The following is a 26,871-nucleotide window of genomic DNA, read 5'->3' as shown; positions in this document are numbered from 1 at the left end:
AAAGCTGTTTAATTAGAGGCAAAGTAACCAGGCCCCGGTCACGTGTCTGACCCTAGGGGATACACAGAGCAGTCCATACAGCGCATGCCCCCCCCCCGGGTACCCCCCCGGCACTCCCCTGAGATCGCCAGATCTAAGTGCAAAATGGTGCAGTGAGAAAAGGGGATACTGCCTCGAAAGTGCAGGTTGAGAGTGCCCCTCCCAGCCCCACACTGAGACGCCCCTGCCCTGTACGTGTGTGTGCGTGTGGGGGGGTCTCTGAGCACCAGGCCCGGCCCCACACCGAGACGCCCCTGCACTGTACGTGTGTGTGTGTGTGTGGGGGGGGGTGTCTCTGAGCGCCAGGCCCGGCCCCACACCGAGACGCCCCTGCCCTGTTGTGTGGGTGGGTGGGGGGCTTCTGAGCGCCCGGCCCGGCCCCACACCGAGACGCCCCTGCCCTGTACGTGTGTGTGTGGGGGGCCTCTGAGTGCCCGGCCCGGCCCCTGCCCTGTAAGTGTGGGACCCTGAGCCACCCCCATGAGGGCAAGAGGAGGAGGAGGTCTCCCGCAGCAAGGCAGAGACACCGGCCAGTGCTCCGCCCCCAGCGGGCCAGCTGGCTACACCCTACTTAGCCCTGAGCGGTTAAGGCCCGGCAGCCGCCCACTGGCGGGGGCAGCTGCGGCAGAGGGCAGGGGTCTGTCGGCAGTTTGCAGCATTGAAGGCACGAGCAGTGAAGTGCGGTGCCGGTCCCGGGGCTGGCTCTGGTTGGCACCGATCCTGCATGTTTCTCTGCGAGGTCGCTGAGGTCTCAGTGCTGCGTGGGAAAAACCCAGTTACCCTCGGAGCAGAGCAAAGGGGATACCCCCACAACTCACGGCACCGATCCCTGCCCCGCAGGCTGGCACCGATATCAAGGGGAGATGGCCTGGCCACCTCACAGCTTAGCCCCACTGCCCCCTTCCTGCCTGGGGGGCAGAGACCAGCCAGGGCACAGGCCCCATGGCTGGACAACAGGTAGCCAGGGAGGTTTGCCTGAGTCTGCAGAGAGCCTGAGCCTGTCACTTGAAGAGACAGAAAGAGAGACCTCCAGGCACCTGAACTCCCACCCCAGCAAGGGGCTTTGTTGGGGGTCAGGAGCACAGGAGCCCATGCCCCCCAACTGCTGGGGACCCAGGCTGCCACCCTTGGGGGCAGGGGATGAGGGACCCCCTTCGGCCCCAAGGTCTGGAACAGGACCATGGCTGTGGGATGCAGCCAGGCCCTCCAAAGCCCCATCCTGGTTCTGTGCCACCTGGAGGTGCCCCTGAGAAGCCAGGAAGGGGGCAGGCTAACAGGCTGGGGCTGGCCTGTGCCATACCGCGGTGCTCCTGGTGCTGCGCGGTCTGGCCCGGGTGCCATGGGCCGGGCTCTCCAGGCTCTCCAGGCGCTGGGTGAGAGCCAGCTTCTGCTGGATGGCCATGCGCAGCAAGGAGCTGAGCGTCTTCTTCTCATCCTCCGCCACGGCCAGCTGCCGCTGCATCTCGTCCAGCTGGGAGACGTACTGGTCACACCTGGGGGACACAGGGGGTCAGGCTGGGGGTCACAGCCGCCCGCCCCAGCTCGGTCCCCTGTGGCTAGCCCTGCCCCGTAAGTAGCCCCGTCCCCACCCAGCAGTCCTGCTTCCTGGCGGGCAGTTCCAGCCCTGTGCCCATCGGGGTCTCCCCTCACCGGCTGGCAAACATGGCGCGTAGGGAGGAGAAGGTGGTGGCGTCCTCCTTCAAGGCCTTCAGCTCGCGGCGCAGCTTGAGCATGGTGTCCGACACCAGGGCTTTCTCCCCCTCGTACTGCCCCTTCAGCTTGGAGAGCGTCACCTCCGCCGTCTGGGAGGAGATGGGGGTGAGCCGGGTGGGCCCGTGCCCCCCCCCGCAACCCCACCCTCTGCCCTCTGGGGGAAACGGGAGGTGGGAGCTGGACGGGCCCGTGCCCCCCCTCCCGCAACCCCACCCTCTGCCCTCTGGGGGGAGAGAGCCGGAGGGCCCGTGCCCCCCCTCCCGCAACCCCACCCTCTGCCCTCTGGGGGGAGAGAGCCGGAGGGCCCGTGCCCCCCCTCCCGCAACCCCACCCTCTGCCCTCTGGGGGGAGAGAGCCGGAGGGCCCGTGCCCCCCCCCGCAACCCCACCCTCTGCCCTCTGGGGGGAGAGAGCCGGAGGGCCCGTGCCCCCCCCCCAGCAACCCCACCCTCTGCCCTCTGGGGGGAGAGAGCCGGAGGGCCCGTGCCCCCCCCCCCCAGCAACCCCACCCTCTGCCCTCTGGGGGGAGAGAGCCGGAGGGCCCATGCCCCCCCCCAGCAACCGCACCCTCTGCCCTCTGGGGGGAGAGAGCCGGAGGGCCCGTGCCCCCCCCGCCCCCCGCAACCCCACCCTCTGCCCTCTGGGGGGAGCTGGGGCGTGAGAGCCGGAGGGCCCACGCCCCCACGCATCCGGACACACCCACAGACAGCTGTGGAGACAGGGGTGAGAGCCACCTGGGTCCGCAGCCCCCACCCCCACCCAGCCTCTGCCCTCTGGGGGGCGAGACCCGGACAAGCCCATGTCCCCCATGTACCCGGACACGCCCACAGCCCCCCCATACACAGAGCCTCTGCATCTCGGAGTCAGTTGGGCCTGCGCCCCCCACGCACACAGCTCCCACTGCAGCCAGTAAAGGAGACGGCTGACTGGATCCAGACAGGCTGCCCCATGGCCCCTTAAAGGGAGGGCTTAAGGTGCCCGGGGGCATGGACGAGCCCCCCGCAGCGCGCCCACCTGCTTGCTGGCCTTGAGCACAGTGCGCAGCGTGGCGATCTGCTCCCGCTTGGTGCTGAGCAGGGAGCGAAGCTTCATCACCTCTTCAGCCAGCACCTCCTTGTCCTGCTCCAGCTCAGCGGCTGGCGGGCCCTGCCCGGGGGGCCGCTGCCGCCACAGGACCAGCGCCCCCTGCAGGTGCCCCAGCTGCTCCCGCAGCACCACCGCCAGGTTGGAGACATTGAGGGGCTCCCCAGCGGGTGACTGGTCCTCACAGGGCCCCGCCCCTGGCTCCGGCTGGAGATGGGTCTTGCCCGCCGGCTCCCTCTTGCCCAGCAGCCTCCTGGTGCCGCGCCCGTCCCGGTAATAATCCAGCACCACCCGCTGCGGCGTCAGGCCACGCCAGGCGCAGACCTGGTGGTAGAGGGTGGCCAGTTCCTCCGTCAGCCCCAGCAGCTCCTCCTGGGCCTGGGCCAGCCGGGCCTGCAGCTCCCCTGCCAGCTTCCGGGAGGCCCGCAGCTGCCCCTCCAGCTGCGCCACCAGGTCCTGCCAGGGCTGGGGCTCCGGGGATGCTGGCCTGGCCTTGAGCTGCTCCAGGAGGAGGCCATTGCGCTGCTGCTGATCTGTCAAGGCCACCCTGGCGCTGTCCAGCTGCCCCCGGGCCTCCTGCACATCAGCTGCCAGGGAGGCTTTCTCCCGGTCCACCTGCAGAGAGAGAAATGGCAGGCCTGTGAGCATGGGGTCTTGTGTGTTAGAGTGGCAGGGGTTGGGGGGCGGGGGGGCTGTGATGAAGCAGAACTGTTCTTAATGTTTCCTCTGAATACTGTAGGGATGCCTCAGTTTCCCCTAGGCATTTCATAAGTCTTTAGAGGGTGGGATAAGGCAGGGGGTGTAATTGTTGCAGAGCAAAGGGCCAGGGTCCATAAATGGCGACACTCTGTCTCCTGGCCACTGATGGCCTGGGCCCTTCCCCCTGCCAGGTGAGAGCTAAAGGGCTGGAGAACAAAGGGATCCGGTGCCCTCCTGGCCCGGGAAAGGGACAAAGCCCAGAGCAGGGGGAGCTGGAGGGAGTTTCAGTTTGGGGCTGGCTGGGACATGGAGTGAAGGGCAGACGGGGTGTCTGGCTCACTGCCCCCCAAAATGGACCCAGCTGAGGGGTCCTGTTCTCTGCACCTACAAGCTCTGTGTTAGACCCTGTTCCTGTCGTCTAAAAAAACCTTCTGTTTCCCCGGCTGGCTGAGAGTCCCGTCTGACTGCGGAGTTGGGGGGCAGGACCCTCTGGCCCCCCCAGGACCCCGCCTGAGCAGACTCGCTGTGGGAAGTGCCCGGAGGGGCAGAGGAGGCTGGAGGCTCCGGGGTCAGACCCAGGAAGGGGGAAGCCGGGGGAGCTGTGTGTCCTGCAGACAGGCTGCTCCCCAAGAGGAGACTCCCCCAGAGTCCTGCCCGGCTTCGTGGGGAGCAGATCCAGAGCATCGCCTGGGGACCCCGTGACAGGGGCTGGGAGCCGGGACTCCTGGGATCTCTCCCCAAACACCCTCAGAGGGTTGAGGAAGGGGAGCAAGGGGTTTTGTGGATTAGAGCGGGGGGCTGGGAGCCAGGACTCCTGGGTTCAATCCCCAATTTGGCACAGATTGGCTGTGACCTTTGGCACACCTCTCTCCCCTCCCCCCGTTGTTCAGGGACTTGGTGTGTGCGCACTGTGCCCGGCGCCAGTCTCCATGGGGGGGAAGGGGGCATACGGCACCCAGCACACGACGGGTGGGGCTCCCGGGCCGCGGCTCCGAGTGCTGTGCGGGGTCGGCAGGAAGCCAGAACGCAGCGTTGTGGCTACCAAGCACAAGGGCGTGTTGTGGAAAGCCCCAGGGGCTGGATGGTTACCGCACCTGTTTGCAGGGGCTCGGAGATCTGCTGGGTACCAGAGACAGCTTGGGGGAGGGGGCTCCGCAGAAGCCACGCCAGAGCTGGCACGGAGGCCTGGCGCAGCGTGAACCTGGCAGGGCCCAGGTGCAGCCAGCAAGCGAGACAAGATGCGCTCTGCGGGGGGCCTGCTGCTGCAGGATGTGGGGTGTACCAGTGGCTTCCTGCCTTGCTCCACCCCCTCAGCAAGGGCGAGGGCGCAGGCGAGAGCCAGCTGCGGGCGACGCTGGGGGACTCACTGCTCGGACCAAGCGCAAGGGATTCCCAGTTCACACCAGCTGGAAGCCAGCCCGGCTGACTTCAGTCTGTGACATTCCAGGGGCAAAATGGGTGGGGGCAGGGAAGGCTGCTTCCTGGTTACTGAAGTCTTAATGGCCTCATTAATGTGCAGAGAAGGGGTTGGCAATGAAGGGGTTAACTGATGACATTTCCCCCCCCCCCCCCCGCAGCTGCTCCTGCCAATCGGGCTGCCCATTGCTGTGGCTGGGCCCCTCTTCACCCACCTAATGGGCTCAGCCCTTCATCCACTCCTGGATCTGAACCGGGCTCGGGTACAGGGCAGGAGACACCAGGCCACCCTCCCCTGGGAGCCCCTGGCACAAGACCCCCACCGCGAGGTGCTCAGCCGCCCCATACCCTGCCCTGAGCCTCCAGGCCCCCTCCCCCTAACACAAGATGCTCCGGGATCTTCCCTTACCCGGAACGGCTGGAACCCCGAGACCTGCCCCCACCTTGAGGCAGCAAGAAACCCCCATGCCCCCACCCACAACCTGGAGCAGGCCGCGCCCCACTGGCCAGAGCAGCAGGGAACCCCCCAGGCCCCGCCCCTGACCTGGAGCAGCTGCTGCCGCAGCTTGGGCACCTCGGCCAGGCTGAGCTCACTGAAGAGGTCGGCGACGAGGCTGGGCGCAGGGCGGGCGTGGGGAGTGGACGCCCGCTCCCCGAAGTCCCCCACGCTGGCGCTGCCATTGGCGAAGCCGCTGTCCAGCTCCTCATCCTGGCTTAGCTCCTCCAGGCCGGCCTGCAGGCTGCCCAGTGAGCCCGGGCGGCCCCCGGTGCAGGCCGCCAGCTCCCGCCGCAGCTCCCGCCGCTGCTCCCGCTCCACCGCCAGCGTCTCCAGCACCTCCTCCAGCTGCCGCTCCGCCAGCTCCCGCAGCCGCCCCAGCTCCTCCAGCTGGGCTCCGGCCAGCACTGCCTCCTCATCCCGGCACCGCAGCTCGTGCTTCAGGGCCTCAAACTCCACCTGCCGGGGGGGGCGTCAGGACTCCTGGGGTCTCCCCTCAGCTCTGAGAGGGCAGTGGGGGCTAGTGGGTTAGAGCAGGGGGCGCTGGGAGCCAGGACTCCTGGGTTCTCTCCCTGGCTCTGAGAGGGCAGTGGGGGCTAGTGGGTTAGAGCAGGGGGCGCTGGGAGCCAGGACTCCTGGGTTCTCTCCCTGGCTCTGAGAGGGCAGTGGGGGCTAGTGGGTTAGAGCAGGGGGCGCTGGGAGCCAGGCTCCTGGGTTCTCTCCCTGGCTCTGAGAGGGCAGTGGGGGCTAGTGGGTTAGAGCAGGGGGCGCTGGGAGCCAGGCTCCTGGGTTCTCTCCCTGGCTCTGAGAGGGCAGTGGGGGCTAGTGGGTTAGAGCAGGGGGCGCTGGGAGCCAGGACTCCTGGGTTCTCTCCCTGGCTCTGAGAGGGCAGTGGGGGCTAGTGGGTTAGAGCAGGGGGCGCTGGGAGCCAGGACTCCTGGGTTCTCTCCCTGGCTCTGAGAGGGCAGTGGGGGCTAGTGGGTTAGAGCAGGGGGCGCTGGGAGCCAGGCTCCTGGGTTCTCTCCCTGGCTCTGAGAGGGCAGTGGGGGCTAGTGGGTTAGAGCAGGGGGCGCTGGTTGCCAGGCTCCTGGGTTCTCTCCCCAAACACCCTCAGAGGGTTGAGGAGGGGAAGCAAGAGTTAGCACAGGCCACATAAGCGGTTTCCTCGCCCTCTCCTGTCCCAAGTGAGGCACAATCAGCCCCTCTAGCACAGGGGCCCCAGGCGATCTTCCCACCATCCCGAGAGGCTGGGGGTGAGGTACCTGGTTGCCCTTGAGCAGGGACACCTGCTTCTGCAGGGAGATGTTCTCCTCCTCCAGCTCAGCGCAGTCCTGCAGCTGCCGCAGCTCCCGGCTCTTGTACTGCTTCAGCTCCTCCCGCAGCTGGGCCTTCTCTGCCTCCAAGGCCTGGCACTCCTGGGGTAAAGGGGCACCATTAATGCCCCCAAGGAGCAGGAGAGGGCCCACCCAGGATCCCTGGGGGAAAGGAGAGAGCCCGGGGACCCAAGCTACGGCACAGCCCACCTCAGGGGCATCGCGGGCCCCGAGTGCTCACTGGCCTAAGGGGGGAGTTTGGGGGGGGGGGGCAGAGACAGAACCTGCTGTAACACTTGGTATGAATCCTGCGTGCTCCTCACTTTCCCCAGCTGGTAACTAGGTGGTGGGGAAAGGCTGCTCGCTCTCGGGGAGGTGGGAATGGCACCTGGCTGTCCCAGGTTTGGGGCCCAGGCCAACATGTAGACAATGGCAAATCCAATCACCGGGTGTGACGAAGTGGGACTGTTCTTAATGTTTCCTCTGAATAGTGTGGGGGTGCCTCAGTTTCCCCTAGGCAGTTCTTAAGTCTCTAGGGGGTGGGGTAAGGGGGTATGATGGTTGCAGAGCCCTAGAGGGCAGGTGTGTGCAGGAGTCTGGACACAGAGGATGGCCAACACCCTGTTTCCTGGCAACTGATGGCCTGGGCCCTTCCCCCCTGCAAGGTGAGAGCTAAAGGGCTGGAGAACAAAGGAATCAGGTGACCACCTGGCCCCGGAAAGGAACAAAGCCCAGAGGAGGAGGGGCTGGAGGGGGTTTTCAGTTTGGGGCTGGCTGGGACATGGAGTGAAGTGCAGACGTGGTTGTCTGGCTCACTGCCCCCGAGAATGGACCCAGCTGAGGGGTCCCGTTCTCTGCACCTGCAAGCTCTGTTTTAGACCATGTTCCTGTCGTCTAATAAACCTTCTGTTTCCCCGGCTGGCTGAGAGTCCCGTCTGACTGCGGAGTTGGGGGGCAGGACCCTCTGGCTTCCCCAGGACCCCGCCTGGGCGGACTGGCTGGGGGGAAGCGCACGGAGGGGCAGAGGATGCTGAATGCTCCGAGGTCAGACCCAGGAAGGGGGAAGCTGGGTGAGCTGTGTGTCCTGAAGACAGGCTGCTCACAGAAAGGCGACTGCCCCAGAGTCCTGACTGGCTTCATGGGGAGCAGTTCCAGAGCATCGCCCAGGGACTCCATGACACCGGGCCATTTACTACCTAGCAACTAAGGACCACACACACCCAGCCACTGCAAGCAGCAAGGGAACCAAGAGCTATGGGGGGGAGGGGGGCAGGTGGGATGGGACAGAGGAGAGAGGGACAAAGCAGGAGCCAAGGGGACACCCTTTGGCTGGGCTCTGGGTAACCAGGCCAGACCAGGCCGTAACTTCCTGTTCTCTGCGCTAACCAAGGACCATCTACGCTGGGTCCAGACACCCAATAACCCCCTGCCGAGAGCCGCTGAAGGGGGCAGTGCTCTCTCTTGGGGTACAAGCCTCCCACAGGTCTCAGCGTAGCAGCCGTGTTAGTCTGTATTCGCAAAAAGAACAGGAGGACTTGTGGCACCCGAGAGACTAACCAATTTATTTGAGCATGAGCTTTCGTGAGCTACAGCTCACTTCATCGGATGCATTTGGTGCAAAATACAGTGGGGAGATTTCTATACAGAGAGAACATGAAACAATGGGTGTGACCAGACACACTGTAACCAGAGCGATCCCTTAACGTGAGCGGTTACCAGTGGCAGAGCGGGGGGGGGGGGGGGGGGGGGCTTTTGTAGTGATAATCAAGGTGGGCCATTTCCAGCAGTTGACAAGAATGTCTGAGGAACAGAGGGGGGAGGGGGGGAATAAACATGGGGAAATAGTTTTACTTTGTGTAATGACCCATCCACTCCCAGTCTCTAGTCAAGCCTAAGTTAATTGTATCCAGTTTGCAAATGAATTCCAATTCAGCAGTCTCTCTTGGAGTCTGGTTTTGAAGTTTTTTGTTGAAGTATTGTCACTTTTAGGTCTGTAATCGAGTGACCAGAGAGACTGAAGTGATCTCCGCCTGGTTTTTGAAGGTTATAATTCTTGACGTCTATTTATGTCCATTTATTCCTTTACGTAAAGACTGTCCGGTTTGGCCAACGTACATGGCAGAGGGGCACTGCTGGCACATGTCACACTGGTAGACGTGCAGGTGAACGAGCCTTGGTAGCGTGGCTGATGTGATCAGGCCCTATGATTAGCCTCCCACAGGCGTCCCATTGAGGTGGGCTCGCTGCAGGGAGCGTCCAGCATGAGGCAGGGGTGCGGAAGGCTCCGAGGGTCAGTCCCAGGAGGCTGGGGAAGCCAAGGGGGAAAGAGGGCACAGGGGACCGCAGGGCACTCACCTGGCGCAGGCCCTGCAGGGCGGCGCGCAGCCGCTCGCTCTCAGCGCCCGCGTTGCTCAGCCGGCATTGCAGCTGCCTCAGCTCCCCCCGCTGCTCCCCCAGGCGGGCTGCGAGCTGGGCCTCACTGGCTGCAGCCTCGCGCACCAGGCTCTCCTCCCGGGTCTCCCCGGCCACCGCCGCCCGCCGGTGGCTGCTGTGGTACTCAGCCAGGGCCTGCCGGACGCAGGGCAGAGAGAGGTGACTGGGGAGGAGGTGTCCGTCACGCGACATGCTCTGCAGAATGCTGGGTGCAATGGGCATACACAGGGCACTGGGCCAGGGGACGTGGGGGGCTCCCCCGGCAGTGCCCAGGCTGACCCCATTCTGGGCACACACACAGGGCACTGGGCCAGGGGACGTGGGGGGCTCCCCCGGCGGTGCCCAGGCTGACCCCATTCTGGGCACACACACAGGGCACTGGGCCAGGGGACGTGGGGGGCTCCCCCTGGCGGTGCCCAGGCTGACCCCATTCTGGGCACACACACAGGGCGCTGGGCCAGGGGACGTGGGGGGCTCCCCCGGCGGTGCCCAGGCTGACCCCATTCTGGGCACACACACAGGGCGCTGGGCCAGGGGACGTGGGGGGCTCCCCCCGGCGGTGCCCAGGCTGACCCCATTCTGGGCACACACACAGGGCGCTGGGCCAGGGGACGTGGGGGGCTCCCCCCGGCGGTGCCCAGGCTGACCCCATTCTGGGCACACACGCAGGGCGCTGGGCCAGGGGACGTGGCGGGCTCCCCCGGCGGTGCCCAGGCTGACCCCATTCTGGGCACACACGCAGGGCGCTGGGCCAGGGGACGTGGCGGGCTCCCCCGGCGGTGCCCAGGCTGACCCCATTCTGGGCACACACGCAGGGCGCTGGGCCAGGGGACGTGGGGGGCTCCCCCCAGCAGGGCCCGGGCTGACCCCATTCTGGGCACAGGGCGCTGGGCCAGGGGACGTGGGGGGCTCCCCCGGCGGTGCCCAGGCTGACCCCATTCTGGGCACACACGCAGGGCGCTGGGCCAGGGGATGTGGGGGGCTCGCCCTAGTGGTAACTGGGCTGACCCTGTTCTGTGCCTGCCAGCCCCTTACCTCCTTCATTTGGGACAGCTCCGAGCTCAGCCCCTCCAGCTGCCCCTCCAGCTCCCCGCAGCGCTGCTTGAGCTCCCCGTTCTCCTCCAGCACCGCCAGCCCGTACTGGGCGGCCTGGACCTTCTCCTGCGTTGCCTCCTGCAGCTCGGCCGCCAGGCGCCCCACCTCCGCCTGCAGCTGGGCCAGGTCTGCGGGCGCTTTCACCAACTCCATGGTGGGCACCGGGCGGCAGGGCTGGGTCCCGGCGGGGGGCAGCGGGCATGCCTGTGGGCAGGGACAGGCTGTAACCTCCTGCAGACACCACACACCTGTGCCCTAGCCCCCTCCCGTATGTGGCCCTGAAGTGGGGGGAGGGCATGGAAGGGGGGAGATGCAGACCTACCACTCCATGGGGAGGCAGGAGGGTGCAGGGGGAGGGGCAGAGGGGGCCCCCCCAGGAGCGGAGGGGAAGGGAGGCGACGAGGGGGGAGGGGCAGAGGGGCCGGGGCGGGGCCCCCCCAGGAGGGGAGGGGCAGAGGGGGCCCCCCCGGGAGCGGGGGGGAAGGGCGGCGACGAGGGGGCCCCCCCCGGGAGCGGGGGGGAAGGGCGGCGACGAGGGGCCCCCCCCCGGGAGCGGGGGGGAAGGGCGGCGACGAGGGGGCCCCCCCCCGGGAGCGGGGGGGAAGGGCGGCGACGAGGGGGCCCCCCCCGGGAGCGGGGGGGAAGGGCGGCGACGAGGGGGCCCCCCCCGGGAGCGGGGGGGAAGGGCGGCGACGAGGGGGCCCCCCCCGGGAGCGGGGGGAGGGGCCGGGGCGGGGCCCCCCCAGGAGCGGGGGGGAAGGGCGGCGACGAGGGGGCCCCCCCAGGAGCGGGGGGAGGGTGGCGGGGAGGGGGGAGGGGCAGAGGGCCCCCCCCCGGGAGCGGGGGGGAAGGGCGGCGACGAGGGGGCCCCCCCCGGGAGCGGGGGGGAAGGGCGGCGACGAGGGGGCCCCCCCCGGGAGCGGGGGGGAAGGGCGGCGACGAGGGGGCCCCCCCCGGGAGCGGGGGGAGGGGCCGGGGCGGGGCCCCCCCGGGAGCGGGGGGGAGGGTGGCGGGGAGGGGGAAGGGGCAGAGGGCCCCCCCCCCAGGAGCGGGGGGAAGGGCGGCGACGAGGGGGGAGGGGCCGGGCGGGGCCCCCCCAGGAGCGGGGGGGAAGGGCGGCGACGAGGGGGCCCCCCCAGGAGCGGGGGGAGGGGCCGGGCGGGGCCCCCCCAGGAGCGGGGGGGAGGGTGGCGGGGAGGGGGGAGGGGCAGAGGGCCCCCCCCCAGGAGCGGGGGGAAGGGCGGCGACGAGGGGGGAGGGGCTGGGCGGGGCCCCCCAGGAGCGGGGGGAGGGGCTAACGGTCCCCGCGAGGCGGTTGGCTCTGTGGCTCCCCTCGCGCCCGGCGCCCCGGACCGGCGCGGCCGCCCCCTGCCCCTCGGCGCTCACCCGGCCTCTGCTCCGCGGCCGCCGCCCGGCCCGGCCCCGCCCCCGCCTCTATATACGCCCCGCCCCGCCCCGCCCCGTTTGAAATTCCTCGCGCGCCTCACGGAGCGCACGCCCCGTCCCTGTTCTGATTCGCCGGGCAGCACCTCATCCCGCCCCCTTCCCCCTCTTCCGATTGGTCGCTGCCTTTCTTTCTCTCAGCCGATAGGCCGAGCTCTTAGGTAGCCCCGCCCCGCCACGCCTTGCGTGCTTGGCCGCCTTGCAGCCTCTACAGCACCTCCTTCTCATTCGATTGGACGAGCTCCGTCTAGCCACGCCCTTCCTCTCTCCGGGGTCTCTGATTGGTCGTTTTCTCCCATCCTTCCCGCCTAACCCACGAAGCGCGAGGCTTCCCCAGGGCTTCGTCTCCTGATTGGCTGGAGCTTCCCTTCGCCCCTCCAGACCCGCCCATTAGTCGGAGGAGGTCGAAAAGCTCTGATTGACAAGGCCAAAGCCAATGGGAACGAACCTCCTTGGGGCTGGCCCTCTCTGCCATTGGCTCAGAGATAGCCAGAGGGGCCCGCGCTTCCCTCTGCCGCCCTGCGGTGGGGGGGCAGGGGAAGTGCCGCCAAACATATCCCCCAGGAAACGCCCCCCGCCCAGGGGCTGATGGGAGCGACGCCAACGGCCCTGCCCCAGGGGCTGATGGGAGCGACGCCAACGGCCCTGACCCTGGGGCCGACGGGAGCGACGCCAACGGCCCTGCCCCAGGGGCTGATGGGAGCGACGCCAACGGCCCTGCCCCAGGGGCTGATGGGAGCGACGCCAACGGCCCTGGCCCCGGGGCTGATGGGAGCGACGCCAACGGCCCTGACCCCGGGGCCGACGGGAGGGGCGCCGAGCGGCTGCCCTGACGGCCCCCCTTGGCCCGAGCGACGCCAACGCCCCTGACCCCGGGGCCGACGGGAGGGGCGCCGAGCGGCTGCCCTGACGGCCCCCCTTGGCCCGAGCGACGCCAACGCCCCTGACCCCGGGGCCGACGGGAGGGGTGCCGAGCGGCTGCCCTGACGGCCCCCCTTGGCCCGAGCGACGCCAACGCCCCTGACCCCGGGGCCGACGGGAGGGGCGCCGAGCGGCTGCCCTGACGGCCCCCCTTGGCCCGAGCGACGCCAACGCCCCTGACCCCGGGGCCGACGGGAGGGGCGCCGAGCGGCTGCCCTGACGGCCCCCCTTGGCCCGAGCGACGCCAACGGCCCTGACCCCGGGGCCGACGGGAGGGGCGCCGAGCGGCTGCCCTGACGGCCCCCCTTGGCCCGAGCGACGCCAATGGCCCTGCCCCCGGGGCCGACGGGAGGGGCGCCGAGCGGCTGCCCTGACGGCCCCCCTTGGCCCGAGCGACGCCAACGCCCCTGACCCCGGGGCCGACGGGAGGGGCGCCGAGCGGCTGCCCTGACGGCCCCCCTTGGCCCGAGCGACGCCAACGCCCCTGACCCCGGGGCCGACGGGAGGGGCGCCGAGCGGCTGCCCTGACGGCCCCCCTTGGCCCGAGCGACGCCAATGGCCCTGCCTCCGGGGCCGACGGGAGGGGTGCCGAGCGGCTGCCCTGACGGCCCCCCTTGGCCCGAGCGACGCCAATGGCCCTGCCCCCGGGGCCGACGGGAGGGGCGCCGAGCAGCTGCCTTGACGGCCCCCCTTGGCCTGAGTTATGTCAACAGACAGCCCTGCCCCCGGGCCGCATGGGAGTGAGAGGAGCACTGAGGGCCCCCCTAAGCATAAGGCCGGGCTGAACCTCTCATGCAGGGCCTGTGCGGGCCCTGAACTGCTCTATCCAGGAGCCTGCTGAACAGCAGCCAGCCCCCTGCTCTGCTTCCCCTCACAGAGTCACACCAAGCCAACGCCGTTAAACCTTTTATTTAGAAGCGTAGGTGAAGGGAAGCTGCCCTGTTGGCGCGGCAGCAGGCCCCGTAAGAGAAATGGGTTTGGTCGTTTCGAACACTGACCGAGCCAGGGGAATGGATCACGCCAGAACGTTCGGGTAGCAGCTGAAGACACGGCGCTGCTGCATTAATGGGGGTCTCCTTCCCCAGGAGCAGAGCAGGAACAGGACCGCCCAGAGCAGAGCGCAGCTATTGGACGAAGCCTGCACCGCACCAGCTTCAGGTAGGACAGGTACCGCTTGGTCCATCGCAGTGCCTGTGAACACCTACTCCCCACTATCTACCCCAGGGCAGAGGCGCCCCTGGCCATGGGGAGAGGGAGCCTCGCCTTGCCCTGAAGAACCCCTGCCCTGGTGGCTGATGGGAGCCATGGCAGGCCGTGCTTAAGCTACTCATGGGTTAGCAAGGAATGTCTACTCCCTCGGGGGAGTGGCTGGAAGTTGCTCAACCCGCGCTGCTAGAGAAATAACCAGCGGGACTTGGGCAAGTGGGTGAGTCATGTCCCAGCCCTGGGGGGAGGAGGAGGGGGATCAAAATCCCCGGAGACCTGATCGTAGCAGTTTCGGTCACATTGAGCAGGAAGTTAGTAGAAAGAACAGAGGTGGGAGTGGAGGACAGAAAAGCAACTGGTTCTCCTCGCCCTAGACATGGACGGAGCGTTAGTTGGCAAAGGTGCTCTTCACAGCTGCTATGATGTTCTTGGCGTTGATCCCGAAGAGGTCCAGGAGTTCGGCCGGTTTGCCACTCCGGGGCACACCAGACACCGCCAAGCTTTGGAGCACTATGCCAGGCTCCCCGGACACGGCCGCGGCCACTGCTTCCCCGAGCCCACCTAGCAAAGAGACAGAAGGGTCACACTACATGGGACTAGCTCTCCTTTCCAGAGGTGTCTCGGTTGCTTAAAATGCGCTAGTCACAGCCCCTCCGTGAGATGTGTCACTTGGTCAGGACAGGCTTGCAGGACACCTGGGTTCCATTCCAGCTCTGTCACCAGGCCCTGGCTTTTCCCAAGCCAGCCCTGTGACCCAGGAGATCCCTTCCAGTCCTTGCCCAGACAACCTGTCACAATGCAGCTTCCTGGCAGATTCTCCCCCCACCCTCCCCTTGGGATTCTGTTCCAGACCCTCCCTCTGATGGCTGGAAACCTTAGTTCCAGTGTCAGTCGATCCTTGGCCAAGTTCACGCCCCTTTGTTCTTGGGCCAGCATCCTCCTTTGGTTTCAACAGCTCTTCTCCCGCTGTATCCAGCGGGCGCCCAGACCTGTCCGGTTTGTAATTTAGGCTACACAACGCAAGCTGTCAGTCCCCTCTGCCCCATCCCAACCCTTCTCTGCACCCATCCCAGCAGAGATTCCTCAACACCCTAGTCTTGCTGGGGTTGCCCAGCGCCAAAATGGGAAATAACCCTCCTACTCGGGATTCCCCAGCTATCCAAGGCTGGCTTCGGCCCATGCTGGGAGCAAGCAGCCAGCCGGCCATTGCTCCCCAATCCTGCACAGGCGTTCGGGAGTCCCCGGCCAATAGCCTCCTACCCTCTCTGTAATGATCCTCCACAGTGATGATGCGCCCTCCAGTAGCCCTGGCACTGGTGATTATGGTGGCTGCATCCAAGGGCTTGATGGTGAAGGGGTCGATGACACGGATGCAGGTGCCTGGAAGGGACAGAGGGTCAGAGGAGGAAAGGGGCGGAGGAGCGAGCTCATGGCCATCCCCTGACAGCTGGTTACCTTGCTTGGCGAGCTCGTCAGCAGCAGCCAGGGCCTCATGCAGCGTGACCCCGGCTCCGATCACCGTGACCCTGTCAGCGTCACTGTTACGCACCACCTGGGGACAGAGACGTGAGTTACCAACACTGGAAGGCCAGACCCATTCTTGCAGCCAAGGGTCAGGCCTCCCAGTCCTTCCCTTCCCTTGACAGGTGGGTCCCTGCACTCCCTCAACCCACTGGCTTAGCAGGCACCTTCCCCCTCCTTGCATTAAAATCTTTCTTTGGATCTGCTCACCAGACCCTACTCCCCTCCCAGAGCTGGGGGGAGAACCCAGGAGTCCTGGCTCTCAGCTCTACCCACCAGACCCCACTCCCCTCCCAGAGCTGAGGATTTCTGGCTGAGACTTCATGGAGTCTCCTGCCACGTAGTGGCAGATTCATGGCTATCACAGTCACCGGGTCTGGTCTCTGCCCTGGCCTGGGGCCAGTCTCCCGGGAGTGACCCCTTTAGCAAACCGGGCCCCAAGGCCCCACATAGTTGCACCGGGGGAAGCCCATGGGTCTTCGGCACCAGTGCTCCCTGTCCCTCTCCAGAGAGAGTCCAGCCCAGCCAGCCCCCTGTGGGAGGCTGGTTCAGGCCGCCCGGCTTCCCAAGTGTAGGGACAACCACAATGGCCACCTTTGCAGAACAAGGAGCCATTGATAGGTCACCTGGCCAAGCTGCTGCCCTCAAGGGCCACCCAAGCTGAGATTGCTCCTGGCCTTAGCTCCCTCTTTCCCCCATTCTGCCCAGGGGAGGACTCCAAATCCCTCCCAAGGGCAGCCCTTTTCCCTGTCACCCAACCCCTTCCCCCCTGGCTCTCCAGCCCTGTTCCCATGCCCTGCCTGCTCCAGCCCGCCGCCCAGGTCTTGGAGCGTTTCTGGCTGGAGTCCCACTTGATTTTCGGCCTGGTCTGTAATGGCGCAGCCAGCTGCTGACGCCTGCCCACCCACAGCTCGTTCTGCCCTGGGAGCAGGCCTGGACTAGGTCTACACGGAACCCACTACAGCAGGCCAGCGTAGACACTCCCTGCTGCACTGGGAGGGGCTCCCCACCACTGTGGTAAATCGCCCTGCCCCGAGAGGAGGTCTCTTCTCCGGGCCACCTAGCTGCGTCTGCCTGGGGACATGGGTCAGCCCAGCTATGGAGAGCCGGGGGAGGGGGAGATTCCCCCCCGCCCTGAGTGACGTAGCTGGGTTAACGTGATTACCTAGTGTAGACCAGCTGAGCTCTTCCCCCCCCACTGGGTCGCCATGGAAGGCGGAGAAGGAAACAGGCATGCACAGGAATCATGTTACAGATGCTGCCCAACACACCAGCAGGGGCTGGCACGGGACACCTCTGTCCCGCTTGACTGGACTCCCCTGGGCTCCAGAGTCCTGCCAGACACCGCTGCCCTCAGCACGCTCACCCCTCCTTTAAAAACTAACCACTTCACGCTCCCACCCCGCACAGGAGCAGCTCAGGAACAGAGTGGAGCCCCTTTCTGCTCTGGCCCAGGGCCGGACTGGAACCCAGCATGCCTGGGCTCTCTGCAACGACCTGCCAGGTAACCTTGTGCCTCAGTTTCCCCTCCCACCCCACCTCTAGGCTGTAACCTCTTTGGGTCTCTCCCCAGCTCCCTGTGCCCCCGATCTCCCTCAGTCCATAGCCTGGGAACCCTTCGCCCTGAGGCATTTGGGAGGCAGCTTTGCCAGCGTCCCCCCACAACTGGCCTGGGCAGACAGGAGCGGGGCCAGTTCCCTGCACTGCCACAGGCCCAGAGCGGAAACAACGCCTCCCACCCCCGTAGGGTTGTGCAAGAGAAGCACCCAGAGGCTGGCAGAGCAAGGACCCTGTGCTGTGCCAGGTGCTATCTAGACCCCCACCCCACACTGGACTGGGCACTGCCCAGACAGCTCCTGGCACTCCGGGGCCCTGAGCTCCACACACGCCCTGCCCCCTCTCCCAGCATCGCGTGAGGTCCCGTCCCCAGAGAGCCTCCAATCCAGACAGGGCAGGAGGAAAACGGAGGCACGGAGTGAGGCCACCATTCAAGGCCCCCCACATTCCTCCCAGCCCCTTGCCTTGGCCTGGCCAATCTCAAACTTCTCCTCCGGCGGGTAGACGACTGGGGTCTCTGGGCGGCTGGTCCGGATGAAGCAGATGCCCTAGGGAGCAGAGGTGGCGGCCGAGGAGCCAGGCAAGGCAGGTCACAGGCAGGCTCAGAGCTTTGTGCCAACAGGCAGCTGTGTCCCTTGCTGACCCCCAGCCACGGTGGGGCCCTGTGATCCCACACACAACCGGGCAGGTCACCCAGGAGGCCGATAGACCTGGGCTGGGTGACCCAGCAGAGCTTTCAGGCCGAGCCATCGACAGCCGCTCCCCCCGAAACGCGTGCAGCACCCACCCAGGACAGCTGCAGGATTCCCAGCATGCCGTCAAATGACTGGCAAAGGGACCCTACAAGGGGAGGAAATCCAAGGTCGCGCAGATCCGACGATAGAACCCAGGAGTCCTGGCTCCCAGCCCCCCTGCTCTGACCCACCAGACCCCCTCCCCTCCCAGAGCCGGGGAGAGCACCCAGGAGTCCTCCCTCTCTCTCGGGGGCAGGCGAATCGAGGGCGGGATAACTGGCATGGCCAGGCCCAAGGACAAGGAGTCCACCATCGGTGCCACCCAGAGCCAGAGCCCGCAGCTGGCCCCTGAGGACGCCCCACAGACCCCACTCCTGAGGCAGCAGCGCAAGGAGCCCCCCAGAGCCGTTACCTTGGTGTTGGCAGCCAGGCAGACAGCGCGTTCAGCAGAGACGGCGTCGCTGGGGTAGAAGACAGTGCAGCCGGGAATGGCTCGGAACATGGCTATGTCCTCCAGGGCCATCTGCGAGGGGCCGTCCTCCCCTGTGGGGAGCCAGGAGAGGAGCCGGGCTAGAGAGCAGGCTCGCTCGGCAGCACTGGGGGCCGGCGGCCTACTCCCCCGGCCACGCAGCCTCCCGGAGCCCTGACACCTGGGTTCCGCTCCCAGCCCTGCCACCAATCTGCACGTGGCCCTCCGGCAACGCAGCCAAGGCGCCAGGGCCTGGGGGGTTCACAGGGCAGCACAGCGTCCCCCCATGCCTACCGATGGAGACCCCGCAGTGGGAGCCACACAGGTTGAGGTTGGTCCGGGAGATGGCGCCCATGCGGATATGGTCGAAGGCCCGGGTGAAGAAAGCAGCGAAGGTGCTGGCGAAGACCACGGCCCGGTCCCTGGCGGCGCAGCCCAGAGCCACGCTGACCTGGGGGGATAGCGCATGAGAGCCGGCCCCAGAGAAACCCCCCGCCCTCCCCAGCCCCCAGCCCTCACCATGTTCTGCTCGGCGATGTAGCACTCGATGTAGCGCTCGGGGTGCACCTGCTTGAACAGCTCGGAAAAGGTGGAGTTCTTGGTGTCACCGTCCAAGGCCACCACACGCTCGTTGGCACCACCCAGCTTCGCCAGGGCCACGCCGTAGGCCTTCCGCGTGGCCACCTGCAGGGCGGGAGAGCGTCATTTCCCTCCCCTCTGGCAACCCTGGGAGGCTATGACGGGGTCAGTCCAGACCCCCTTCCCCTAGCCCCCTGCTCTCCCAACCCTGGGTGCCCCCCTTCCCCCACCTTGTCCCCAATGGCGTATTCCGGCGGCGAGGGCATGCAGATGCCGGCGATGCTGATCTGTGGGACGTCCTCAATGGGCGGCTGCGGTACCAGCACCTCGTGGGTCTGGATCCGGCTCTGGATGGCACCGATGATGGACTCCACCTTGTCCTTGGGCATGGGCTTGCCATGCCAGTTCTCCGCATCCTCCACACCTGGCACAGAACCACCCCCGGGGAGTGAGCAGAAGTGAGACAGGACTCCTGGGTTCTCTCGCCCACTCAGAGAGGAGCAGGGTCTGGTGGGTTAGAGCCAGGGGAGGCTGGGAGCCAGGACTCCTGGGTTCTCTCCCCCGCTCAGAGAGGAGCAGGGTCTGGTGGGTTAGAGCCAGGGGAGGCTGGGAGCCAGGACTCCTGGGTTCTCTCCCCCGCTCAGAGAGGAGCAGGGTCTGGTGGGTTAGAGCCAGGGGAGGCTGGGAGCCAGGACTGCTGGGTTCTCCCCCCGGCTCTGAGGGGAGCAGGGTCTGGTGGGTTAGAGCCAGGACTCCTGGGTTCTCTCCCCAACTGTGGGAGGGGAGGACCTCTCCTGAGGTCCCTACTCTGTCGCACCCCACAGTAGCTGTCAGCACGAGAGAAAGAGCCACCGAACACTCTCCCCGCCCCGGCACTCCTTCCCACCAGGCCTCACCAGCCAGGGAGCCAGCCATGGGGCCCCTGGCCAAGGCCTGCAGCACTCAGAGCCGAGGGGGACACTCACCAGGGATGCCCCGTCCCTTGTAGGTCTTGGCCACGATAGCCGTGGGCTTCCCCTTCACCTGGGCCGCCTGCCGCAGGGCCTCGTCCAGCTCCTCCACGGCGTGGCCGTCCACCACGTAGGTGTTCCACCTACCAAGGAGGGAGGGGTCAGCCGGCCCCAGGGCCACCCCCACCCCACCCACGGCCCCGCCCCCACAACACTCACCCGAAGGCCTCCCAGCGGCGGCGGTGCACGGCCGTGTCGTGGCACAGCGGCGCCGCCTCGCTCTGGCCCAGTCGGTTGACGTCCACGATGGCCACCAGGTTGTCGAGCCGGTAGTGGGATCCGAAGGCCAGAGCCTCCCAGACGGAGCCCTCCGACGCCTCCCCGTCACCCAGCAGGCAGAACACCCGATAGCTGGCCAGAGGGGCGGGATCACTGCCAGACCACGCCCCCCCGAGCTCCCCCCAGCTCAGAGAGGGCGGGGTCGCCACCAGACCACGCCCCCCCGAGCTCCCCCCAGCTCAGAGAGGGCGGGGTCGCCACCAGACCACGCCCCCCCGAGCTCCCCCCAGCTCAGAGAGGGCGGGGTCGCCACCAGACCACGCCCCCCCGAGCTCCCCCCAGCTCAGAGAGGGCGGGGTCGCCGCCAGACCACACCCCCAAGCTCCCCCCAGCTCAGAGAGGGCGGGCTCGCCGCCAGACCATGCCCCCGAGCTCCCCCCAGCTCAGAGAGGGCGGGATCGCCACCAGACCACGCCTCCCCGAGCTCCCCCCAACGCAGAGAGGGCGGGGTCGCCACCAGACCACGCCTCCCCGAGCTCCCCCCAATGCAGAGAGGGCGGGGTCGCCACCAGACCACGCCTCCCCGAGCTCCCCCCAACGCAGAGAGGGCGGGGTTGCCGCCAGACCACGCCCCCGAGCTCCCCCCAGCTCAGAGAGGGCGGGGGTCGCCGCCAGACCACGCCCCCGAGCTCCCCCCAGCTCAGAGAGGGCGGGGCCGCCGCCAGACCATGCCCCCGAGCTCCCCCCAGCTCAGAGAGGGCGGGATCACCACCAGACCACGCCTCCCCGAGCTCCCCCCAACGCAGAGAGGGCGGGGTCGCCGCCAGACCACGCCTCCCCGAGCTCCCCCCAACGCAGAGAGGGCGGGGTCGCCGCCAGACCACGCCTCCCCGAGCTCCCCCCAGCTCAGAGAGGGCGGGCTCGCCGCCAGACCACGCCCCCCCGAGCTCCCCCCAGCTCAGAGAGGGCGGGATCGCCACCAGACCACGCCCCCCCGAGCTCCCCCCAGCTCAGAGAGGGCGGGGTCGCCACCAGACCACGCCCCCGAGCTCCCCCCAGCTCAGAGAGGGCGGGGTCGCCACCAGACCACGCCCCCGAGCTCCCCCCAGCTCAGAGAGGGCGGGGCCGCCGCCAGACCACGCCCCCGAGCTCCCCCCAGCTCAGAGAAGGCGGGGTCGCCGCCAGACCATGCCCCCGAGCTCCCCCCAGCTCAGAGAGGGCGGGATCGCCACCAGACCACGCCTCCCCGAGCTCCCCCCAACGCAGAGAGGGCGGGGTCGCCACCAGACCACGCCTCCCCGAGCTCCCCCCAACGCAGAGAGGGCAGGGTCGCCACCAGACCACGCCTCCCCGAGCTCCCCCCAACGCAGAGAGGGCGGGGTTGCCGCCAGACCACGCCCCCGAGCTCCCCCCAGCTCAGAGAGGGCGGGGGTCGCCGCCAGACCACGCCCCCGAGCTCCCCCCAGCTCAGAGAGGGCGGGGCCGCCGCCAGACCATGCCCCCGAGCTCCCCCCAGCTCAGAGAGGGCGGGATCGCCACCAGACCACGCCTCCCCGAGCTCCCCCCAACGCAGAGAGGGCGGGGTCGCCACCAGACCACGCCTCCCCGAGCTCCCCCCAACGCAGAGAGGGCGGGGTCGCCACCAGACCACGCCTCCCCGAGCTCCCCCCAACGCAGAGAGGGCGGGGTCGCCACCAGACCACGCCTCCCCGAGCTCCCCCCAACGCAGAGAGGGCGGGGTTGCCGCCAGACCACGCCCCCGAGCTCCCCCCAGCTCAGAGAGGGCGGGGGTCGCCGCCAGACCACGCCCCCGAGCTCCCCCCAGCTCAGAGAGGGCGGGGCCGCCGCCAGACCATGCCCCCGAGCTCCCCCCAGCTCAGAGAGGGCGGGATCACCACCAGACCACGCCTCCCCGAGCTCCCCCCAACGCAGAGGGCGGGGTCGCCACCAGACCACGCCTCCCCGAGCTCCCCCCAACGCAGAGAGGGCGGGGTCGCCGCCAGACCACGCCTCCCCGAGCTCCCCCCAGCTCAGAGAGGGCGGGGGTCGCCGCCAGACCACACCCCCGAGCTCCCCCCAGCTCAGAGAGGGCGGGGCCGCCGCCAGACCACACCCCCGAGCTCCCCCCAGCTCAGAGAAGGCGGGGTCGCCGCCAGACCATGCCCCCGAGCTCCCCCCAGCTCAGAGAGGGCGGGATCGCCACCAGACCACGCCTCCCCGAGCTCCCCCCAACGCAGAGAGGGCGGGGTCGCCACCAGACCACGCCTCCCCGAGCTCCCCCCAACGCAGAGAGGGCGGGGTTGCCGCCAGACCACGCCCCCGAGCTCCCCCCAGCTCAGAGAGGGCGGGGGTCGCCGCCAGACCACGCCCCCGAGCTCCCCCCAGCTCAGAGAGGGCGGGGCCGCCGCCAGACCATGCCCCCGAGCTCCCCCCAGCTCAGAGAGGGCGGGATCACCACCAGACCACGCCTCCCCGAGCTCCCCCCAACGCAGAGAGGGCGGGGTCGCCACCAGACCACGCCTCCCCGAGCTCCCCCCAACGCAGAGAGGGCGGGGTCGCCACCAGACCACGCCTCCCCGAGCTCCCCCCAGCTCAGAGAGGGCGGGGGTCGCCGCCAGACCACACCCCTGAGCTCCCCCCAACGCAGAGAGGGCGGGGTCGCCGCCAGACCACACACCCCCGAGCTCCCCCCAAGGCAGAGAGGGCGGGGTCGCCGACAGACCACACCCCCCCGAGCTCCCTCCAGCTCAGAGAGGGCGGGGTCGCCACCAGACCACGCCCCCCCGAGCTCCCCCCAGCTCAGAGAGGGCGGGGTCGCCGGCAGACAACGCCTCCCCGAGCTCCCCCCAGCTCAGAGAGGGCGGGGTCGCCGCCAGACCACGCCTCCCCGAGCTCCCCCCAGCTCAGAGAGGGCGGGGTCGCCGCCAGACCACGCCTCCCCGAGCTCCCCCCAGCTCAGAGAGGGCGGGGTCGCCGCCAGACCACGCCTCCCCGAGCTCCCCCCAGCTCAGAGGGCGGGGTCGCCGCCAGACCACGCCTCCCCGAGCTCCCCCCAGTTCAGAGAAGGCGAGGTTGCCGCCAGACCACGCCTCCCCGAGCTCCCCCCAGCTCAGAGAGGGCGGGGTCGCCGCCAGACCACGCCTCCCCGAGCTCCCCCCAGCTCAGAGAGGGCGGGGTCGCCGCCAGACCACGCCTCCCGAGCTCCCCCCAGCTCAGAGAGGGCGGGATCGCCGCCAGACCACACCTACCCAAGCTCCCCCCAACGCAGAGAGGGCGGGGTCGCCGCCAGACCACGCCTCCCCGAGCTCCCCCCAGCTCAGAGGGTGGGGTCGCCGCCAGACCATGCCCCCGAGCTCCCCCCAGCTCAGAGAAGGCAGGGTCGCCGCCAGACCACGCCTCCCCGAGCTCCCCCCAGCTCAGAGAAGGCGGGGTCACCGCCAGACCACGCCTCCCCGAGCTCCCCCCAGCTCAGAGAAGGCGGGGTCACCGCCAGACCACGCCTCCCCGAGCTCCCCCCAGCTCAGAGAAGGCGGGGTCACCGCCAGACCACGCCTCCCCAGGCCCCCCCACAGCCCCAGAAGGTGGGGGAGGGTCACAGCCGGGCCACGCTTCCCCCAGCTCCCCTCCCATGTTGCCAACCAGTTCTCCCCAGCCACCTACCCCAGGCTGAGGGAGCTCCCCCCACCCCAGGGCACTCACCTGGCCTTGTCAAAGTACTTGCCTGCGTAGGCCATCCCGCAGGCCGCGCCCAGGCCCTGCCCCAGTGAGCCCGTGGCTACGTCCACGAAGGGCAGCCTCTGGTGGGGAGAGTGGCCACGTGACAGCAGGGAGCCGTGGGGAGACCTCCACAGCCCCTCCCAGCCCCACCACTGGGGCACCCCTCAGGACCATTGATCCCATTATCAGCAGTCCCCCCACTGCCCGCACTCCCAACTGTGGGTCCCCAGCTGGGATGGGCCCTGTGGCCTTCCACCCCACAGGGAGCAGAGAGGGAGGGGTGGTGTCACGGAGTGTGGGGGAGTCCAGGCCCTGCACCCCTCTTCCTGGGATTCACGGAGACTCTCAGCCAGCCGGGGAAACAGAAGGTTTATTAGACGACAGGAACAGGGTCTAACAGAGCTTGTAGGTGCAGAGAACAGGACCCCTCTGCCGGGTCCATTTTGGGGGGCAGTGAGCCAGACAACCCCGTCTGCCCTTCACCCCTCGTACCCAGCCAGCCCCAAACTGAAAAACTCTCTCCTGCCTCCCCTCCCCTGGGCTTTGTCCCTTTCCCGGGCCAGGAGGGCACCGGATCCCTTTGTTCTCCAACCCTTTAGCTCTCACCTGGCAGGGGGAAGGGCCCAGGCCATCAGTGGCCAGGAAACAGGGTGTTGGCCATTCTCTGTGTCCAGACCCCTGCACACACCTGCCCTCTAGGGCTCTGCAACGACCATACACCCTTACCCCACCCCCTAGAGACTTAAGAACTGCCTAGGGGAAACTGAGGCACCGCCCACACTATTCAGAGGAAACATTAAGAACAGTCCCACTTCGTCACAGGTGGCGGGCTGGTATCCCGGGGAGCCCCACACTCACCGGGGTGGGGTGTCCCTCCAGGTCACAGTCGATCTTGCGCAGATTCAGCAGCTCTGGCTCCTTGAGGAAGCCAGCCTCGGCCCAGGCCGCATACAGCAAGGGGGCAGCGTGGCCCTGTGGCCAGGGGGCAGAGTTAGACCCCAACTCCCCAGCACCTCCACGGTCCAGGCCATCCCCCCAAGTGGAACAAGAGGGGAGACTGCAGAGGGGAAGCCGCATGCCCATCCCCCATAGGCCAGCCACGGGGACCCCTCCCCCAGGCCAAGGGAGACCCCTCCCCGATCCCCCCATAGCCCAGCCACGGGGACCCCCCACCAATCCCCCCCGGTAGCCAGCCACGGGGACCCCTCCCCCAGGCCAAGAGGGGACCCCCCACCGATCTCCCCCATAGCCCAGCCACAGGGACCCCCCACCAATCCCCCCCGGTAGCCAGCCACAGGGACCCCTCCCCCAGGCCAAGGGAGACCCCTCCCCGATCCCCCCATAGCCCAGCCACGGGGACCCCCCACCAATCCCCCCCGGTAGCCAGCCACGGGGACCCCTCCCCCAGGCCAAGAGGGGACCCCCCACCGATCTCCCCCATAGCCCAGCCACAGGGACCCCCCACCAATCCCCCCCGGTAGCCAGCCACGGGGACCCCTCCCCCAGGCCAAGGGAGACCCCTCACCGATCCCCCCATAGCCCAGCCACGGGGACCCCCCACCAATCCCCCCCGGTAGCCAGCCACGGGGACCCCTCCCCCAGGCCAAGAGGGGACCCCCCACCGATCTCCCCCATAGCCCAGCCACAGGGACCCCCCACCAATCCCCCCCGGTAGCCAGCCACGGGGACCCCTCCCCCAGGCCAAGGGAGACCCCTCACCGATCCCCCCATAGCCCAGCCACGGGGACCCCCGCCCCACCTTGGAGAGCACAAAGCGGTCATTGCTGGGGTGGGCCGGCCGGCTGGCCCGGTAGCGCATGGCCTGGAAGAACAGCACCGCCAGGATCTCGGCAGCGCTGCAGCAGGAGGTGGGGTGGCTGTGGGGGAGAGGGGGCAGAGTCAGCCGGCGCCCCCCTGCGGGATCCCAGCCAAGCCCTCCCCCAATCTGCTCCCGCCCAGCCCAGGCCCCGCCCCCAGCAGCCAAGCCCCACCCCTCCGGGCGAGGGGCGTGGCACAAGGCTTGAGCAGCCCCCCATGGAGTGACACTCGGCCCAGCCAATCAGAGCAGTGAGCAGCTCACTCCCCTCACTCGCCCCCACACCTGGAAGAGGGGCGACCCCCCCCATCCCCGCGCCCGACCTGCCGGGAGGGGGGTTAACCCTTGACAAACCAGCGTCCCGCCCCCACCCCAAGCAAGAGAAGCGCTCTGAGACTCCCCCCGCCCCCAGCGATTCCCGCCTCTTCCCCCCCAAGGGTAAATGCCCACCCATTAGAGGCTGGGCATACACCCCCACGTCCACCGATCCCCCCTTTGCAATGCCCCCCCCGGGGAGAGGGGCGGGCGCGGAGGGGGGCCCCCCCCGGGAGAGGGGCGGGCGCGGGCGCGGAGGGGGGCCCCCCCGGGGAGAGGGGCGGGCGCGGAGGGGGGGCCCCCCCCCGGGGAGAGGGGCGGGCGCGGAGGGGGGGCCCCCCCGGGGAGAGGGGCGGGGGCGGAGGGGGGCCCCCCCCGGGGAGAGGGGCGGGCGCGGAGGGGGGCCCCCCCCGGGGAGAGGGGCGGGCGCGGAGGGGGGCCCCCCCGGGCAGAGGGGCAGCACCGAGGGGGCCCCCCCCGGGGAGAGGGGCGGGCGCGGGGGGGGCCCCCCCGGACAGGGGCAGCACCGAGGGGCCCCGCGCGCAGGCCCCGGCCCCGCTCACCCCGAGCCCGCCGCGCACGTGGCCCGCAGCGAGCGCACCCGCAGCCGGTTCGCCGCATCGCGCAGCGCCTGCAGCCGGGACGGGCCCGGCCGGGGCTCGCCGCTCATCGCGCCCCGGCCCCGTTCGAGCCGCCCGGTCCGCGCCGAGCGTCCGCCCCGGGAGCGAGCTGCTGCCTGCGGCTCCCGGCCTCCCTGGGCGGTGCAGGGAGCTCGCGGGGGGCGGAGCTGCGCTTGGCCCGGGCCGAGAGCCGGATCCGCGGCTCCCTCCACACTCCTGGTCTTCCCCCGCCCCGTGTCTCCAGCACCCCCCCGCTCTGCTCTGGCTGAGCCCCCGTCCACACCTGGACTGACCCCGGGGCAGCTGCGCTCAGAGCCCAGCCCTGCCCCCGAGGCAATCTGGGCTGACTCCGGAGTGACCCCGGGGGAGCTCAGCTCAGAGCCCAGCCCTGCCCCCGTGGCTATCTGGGCTGACTCCGGAGTGACCCCGGGGGAGCTCAGCTCAGAGCCCAGCCCTGC

General features: G+C 68.7%; 2 protein-coding genes across 5 annotated transcripts; both read right to left on the bottom strand.

Annotated features, from left to right (window-relative positions):
• Window positions 1–23,713, bottom strand: LOC140901934 (protein bicaudal D homolog 1-like). Of its 3 annotated transcripts, none has more exons than XM_073321411.1 (9): window positions 23,645–23,713; window positions 10,227–10,490; window positions 9,114–9,326; window positions 6,708–6,860; window positions 5,494–5,904; window positions 2,766–3,449; window positions 1,690–1,841; window positions 1,340–1,532; window positions 1–796 (listed from the first exon to the last, which is right to left on the bottom strand). In XM_073321411.1, exons 2-9 carry the CDS (start codon window positions 10,437–10,439, stop codon window positions 791–793), a joined length of 2,025 nt encoding a protein of 674 aa, XP_073177512.1. In that variant the 5' UTR covers window positions 10,440–10,490; window positions 23,645–23,713; the 3' UTR covers window positions 1–790. The 3 variants fall into 3 exon arrangements, with proteins under 3 accessions (XP_073177512.1, XP_073177511.1, XP_073177510.1); XM_073321410.1 differs by lacking the exon at window positions 23,645–23,713 and adding an exon at window positions 11,673–11,734; XM_073321409.1 differs by lacking the exons at window positions 1–796; window positions 1,690–1,841; window positions 23,645–23,713 and adding an exon at window positions 10,609–11,571 and having other exon boundaries at window positions 1,461–1,532.
• Window positions 13,545–26,561, bottom strand: TKTL1 (transketolase like 1). Of its 2 annotated transcripts, none has more exons than XM_073321412.1 (14): window positions 26,357–26,561; window positions 25,422–25,539; window positions 24,521–24,634; window positions 23,645–23,742; window positions 19,886–20,077; window positions 19,682–19,809; window positions 18,947–19,140; window positions 18,657–18,821; window positions 18,432–18,588; window positions 18,081–18,211; window positions 17,399–17,482; window positions 15,312–15,408; window positions 15,117–15,236; window positions 13,545–14,417 (listed from the first exon to the last, which is right to left on the bottom strand). In XM_073321412.1, exons 1-14 carry the CDS (start codon window positions 26,461–26,463, stop codon window positions 14,245–14,247), a joined length of 1,878 nt encoding a protein of 625 aa, XP_073177513.1. In that variant the 5' UTR covers window positions 26,464–26,561; the 3' UTR covers window positions 13,545–14,244. The 2 variants fall into 2 exon arrangements, with proteins under 2 accessions (XP_073177513.1, XP_073177514.1); XM_073321413.1 differs by having other exon boundaries at window positions 26,395–26,517.
• Window positions 26,562–26,871: the final 310 nt, after the last annotated feature.

Source organism: Lepidochelys kempii, chromosome 23 (genome assembly GCF_965140265.1).
Source record: "Lepidochelys kempii isolate rLepKem1 chromosome 23, rLepKem1.hap2, whole genome shotgun sequence".
NCBI lineage: Eukaryota > Metazoa > Chordata > Testudines > Cheloniidae > Lepidochelys > Lepidochelys kempii.
This window is presented reverse-complemented; position numbering and strand designations above follow the sequence as displayed.

What these genes read in the sequence shown, in the direction of transcription:
- TKTL1 (XM_073321412.1), bottom strand. Translation starts at nt 26,463, where the DNA reads ATGAGCGGCGAGCCCCGGCCGGGCCCGTCCCGGCTGCAGGCGCTGCGC. An exon ending in TGACGAGCTCGCCAAGCAAG is followed by an intron (nt 15,237 to 15,311) that starts GTAACCAGCTGT and finishes TGTCCCTTCCAG; the next exon opens with GCACCTGCATCCGTGTCATC. An exon ending in GGAGGATCATTACAGAGAGG is followed by an intron (nt 14,418 to 15,116) that starts GTAGGAGGCTAT and finishes TCTCTTTGCTAG; the next exon opens with GTGGGCTCGGGGAAGCAGTG.
- LOC140901934 (XM_073321411.1), bottom strand. Translation starts at nt 10,439, where the DNA reads ATGGAGTTGGTGAAAGCGCCCGCAGACCTGGCCCAGCTGCAGGCGGAG. An exon ending in TGCGGCAGCAGCTGCTCCAG is followed by an intron (nt 3,450 to 5,493) that starts GTCAGGGGCGGG and finishes CTCTCTCTGCAG; the next exon opens with GTGGACCGGGAGAAAGCCTC. An exon ending in CGCGCCATGTTTGCCAGCCG is followed by an intron (nt 1,533 to 1,689) that starts GTGAGGGGAGAC and finishes TGTGTCCCCCAG; the next exon opens with GTGTGACCAGTACGTCTCCC.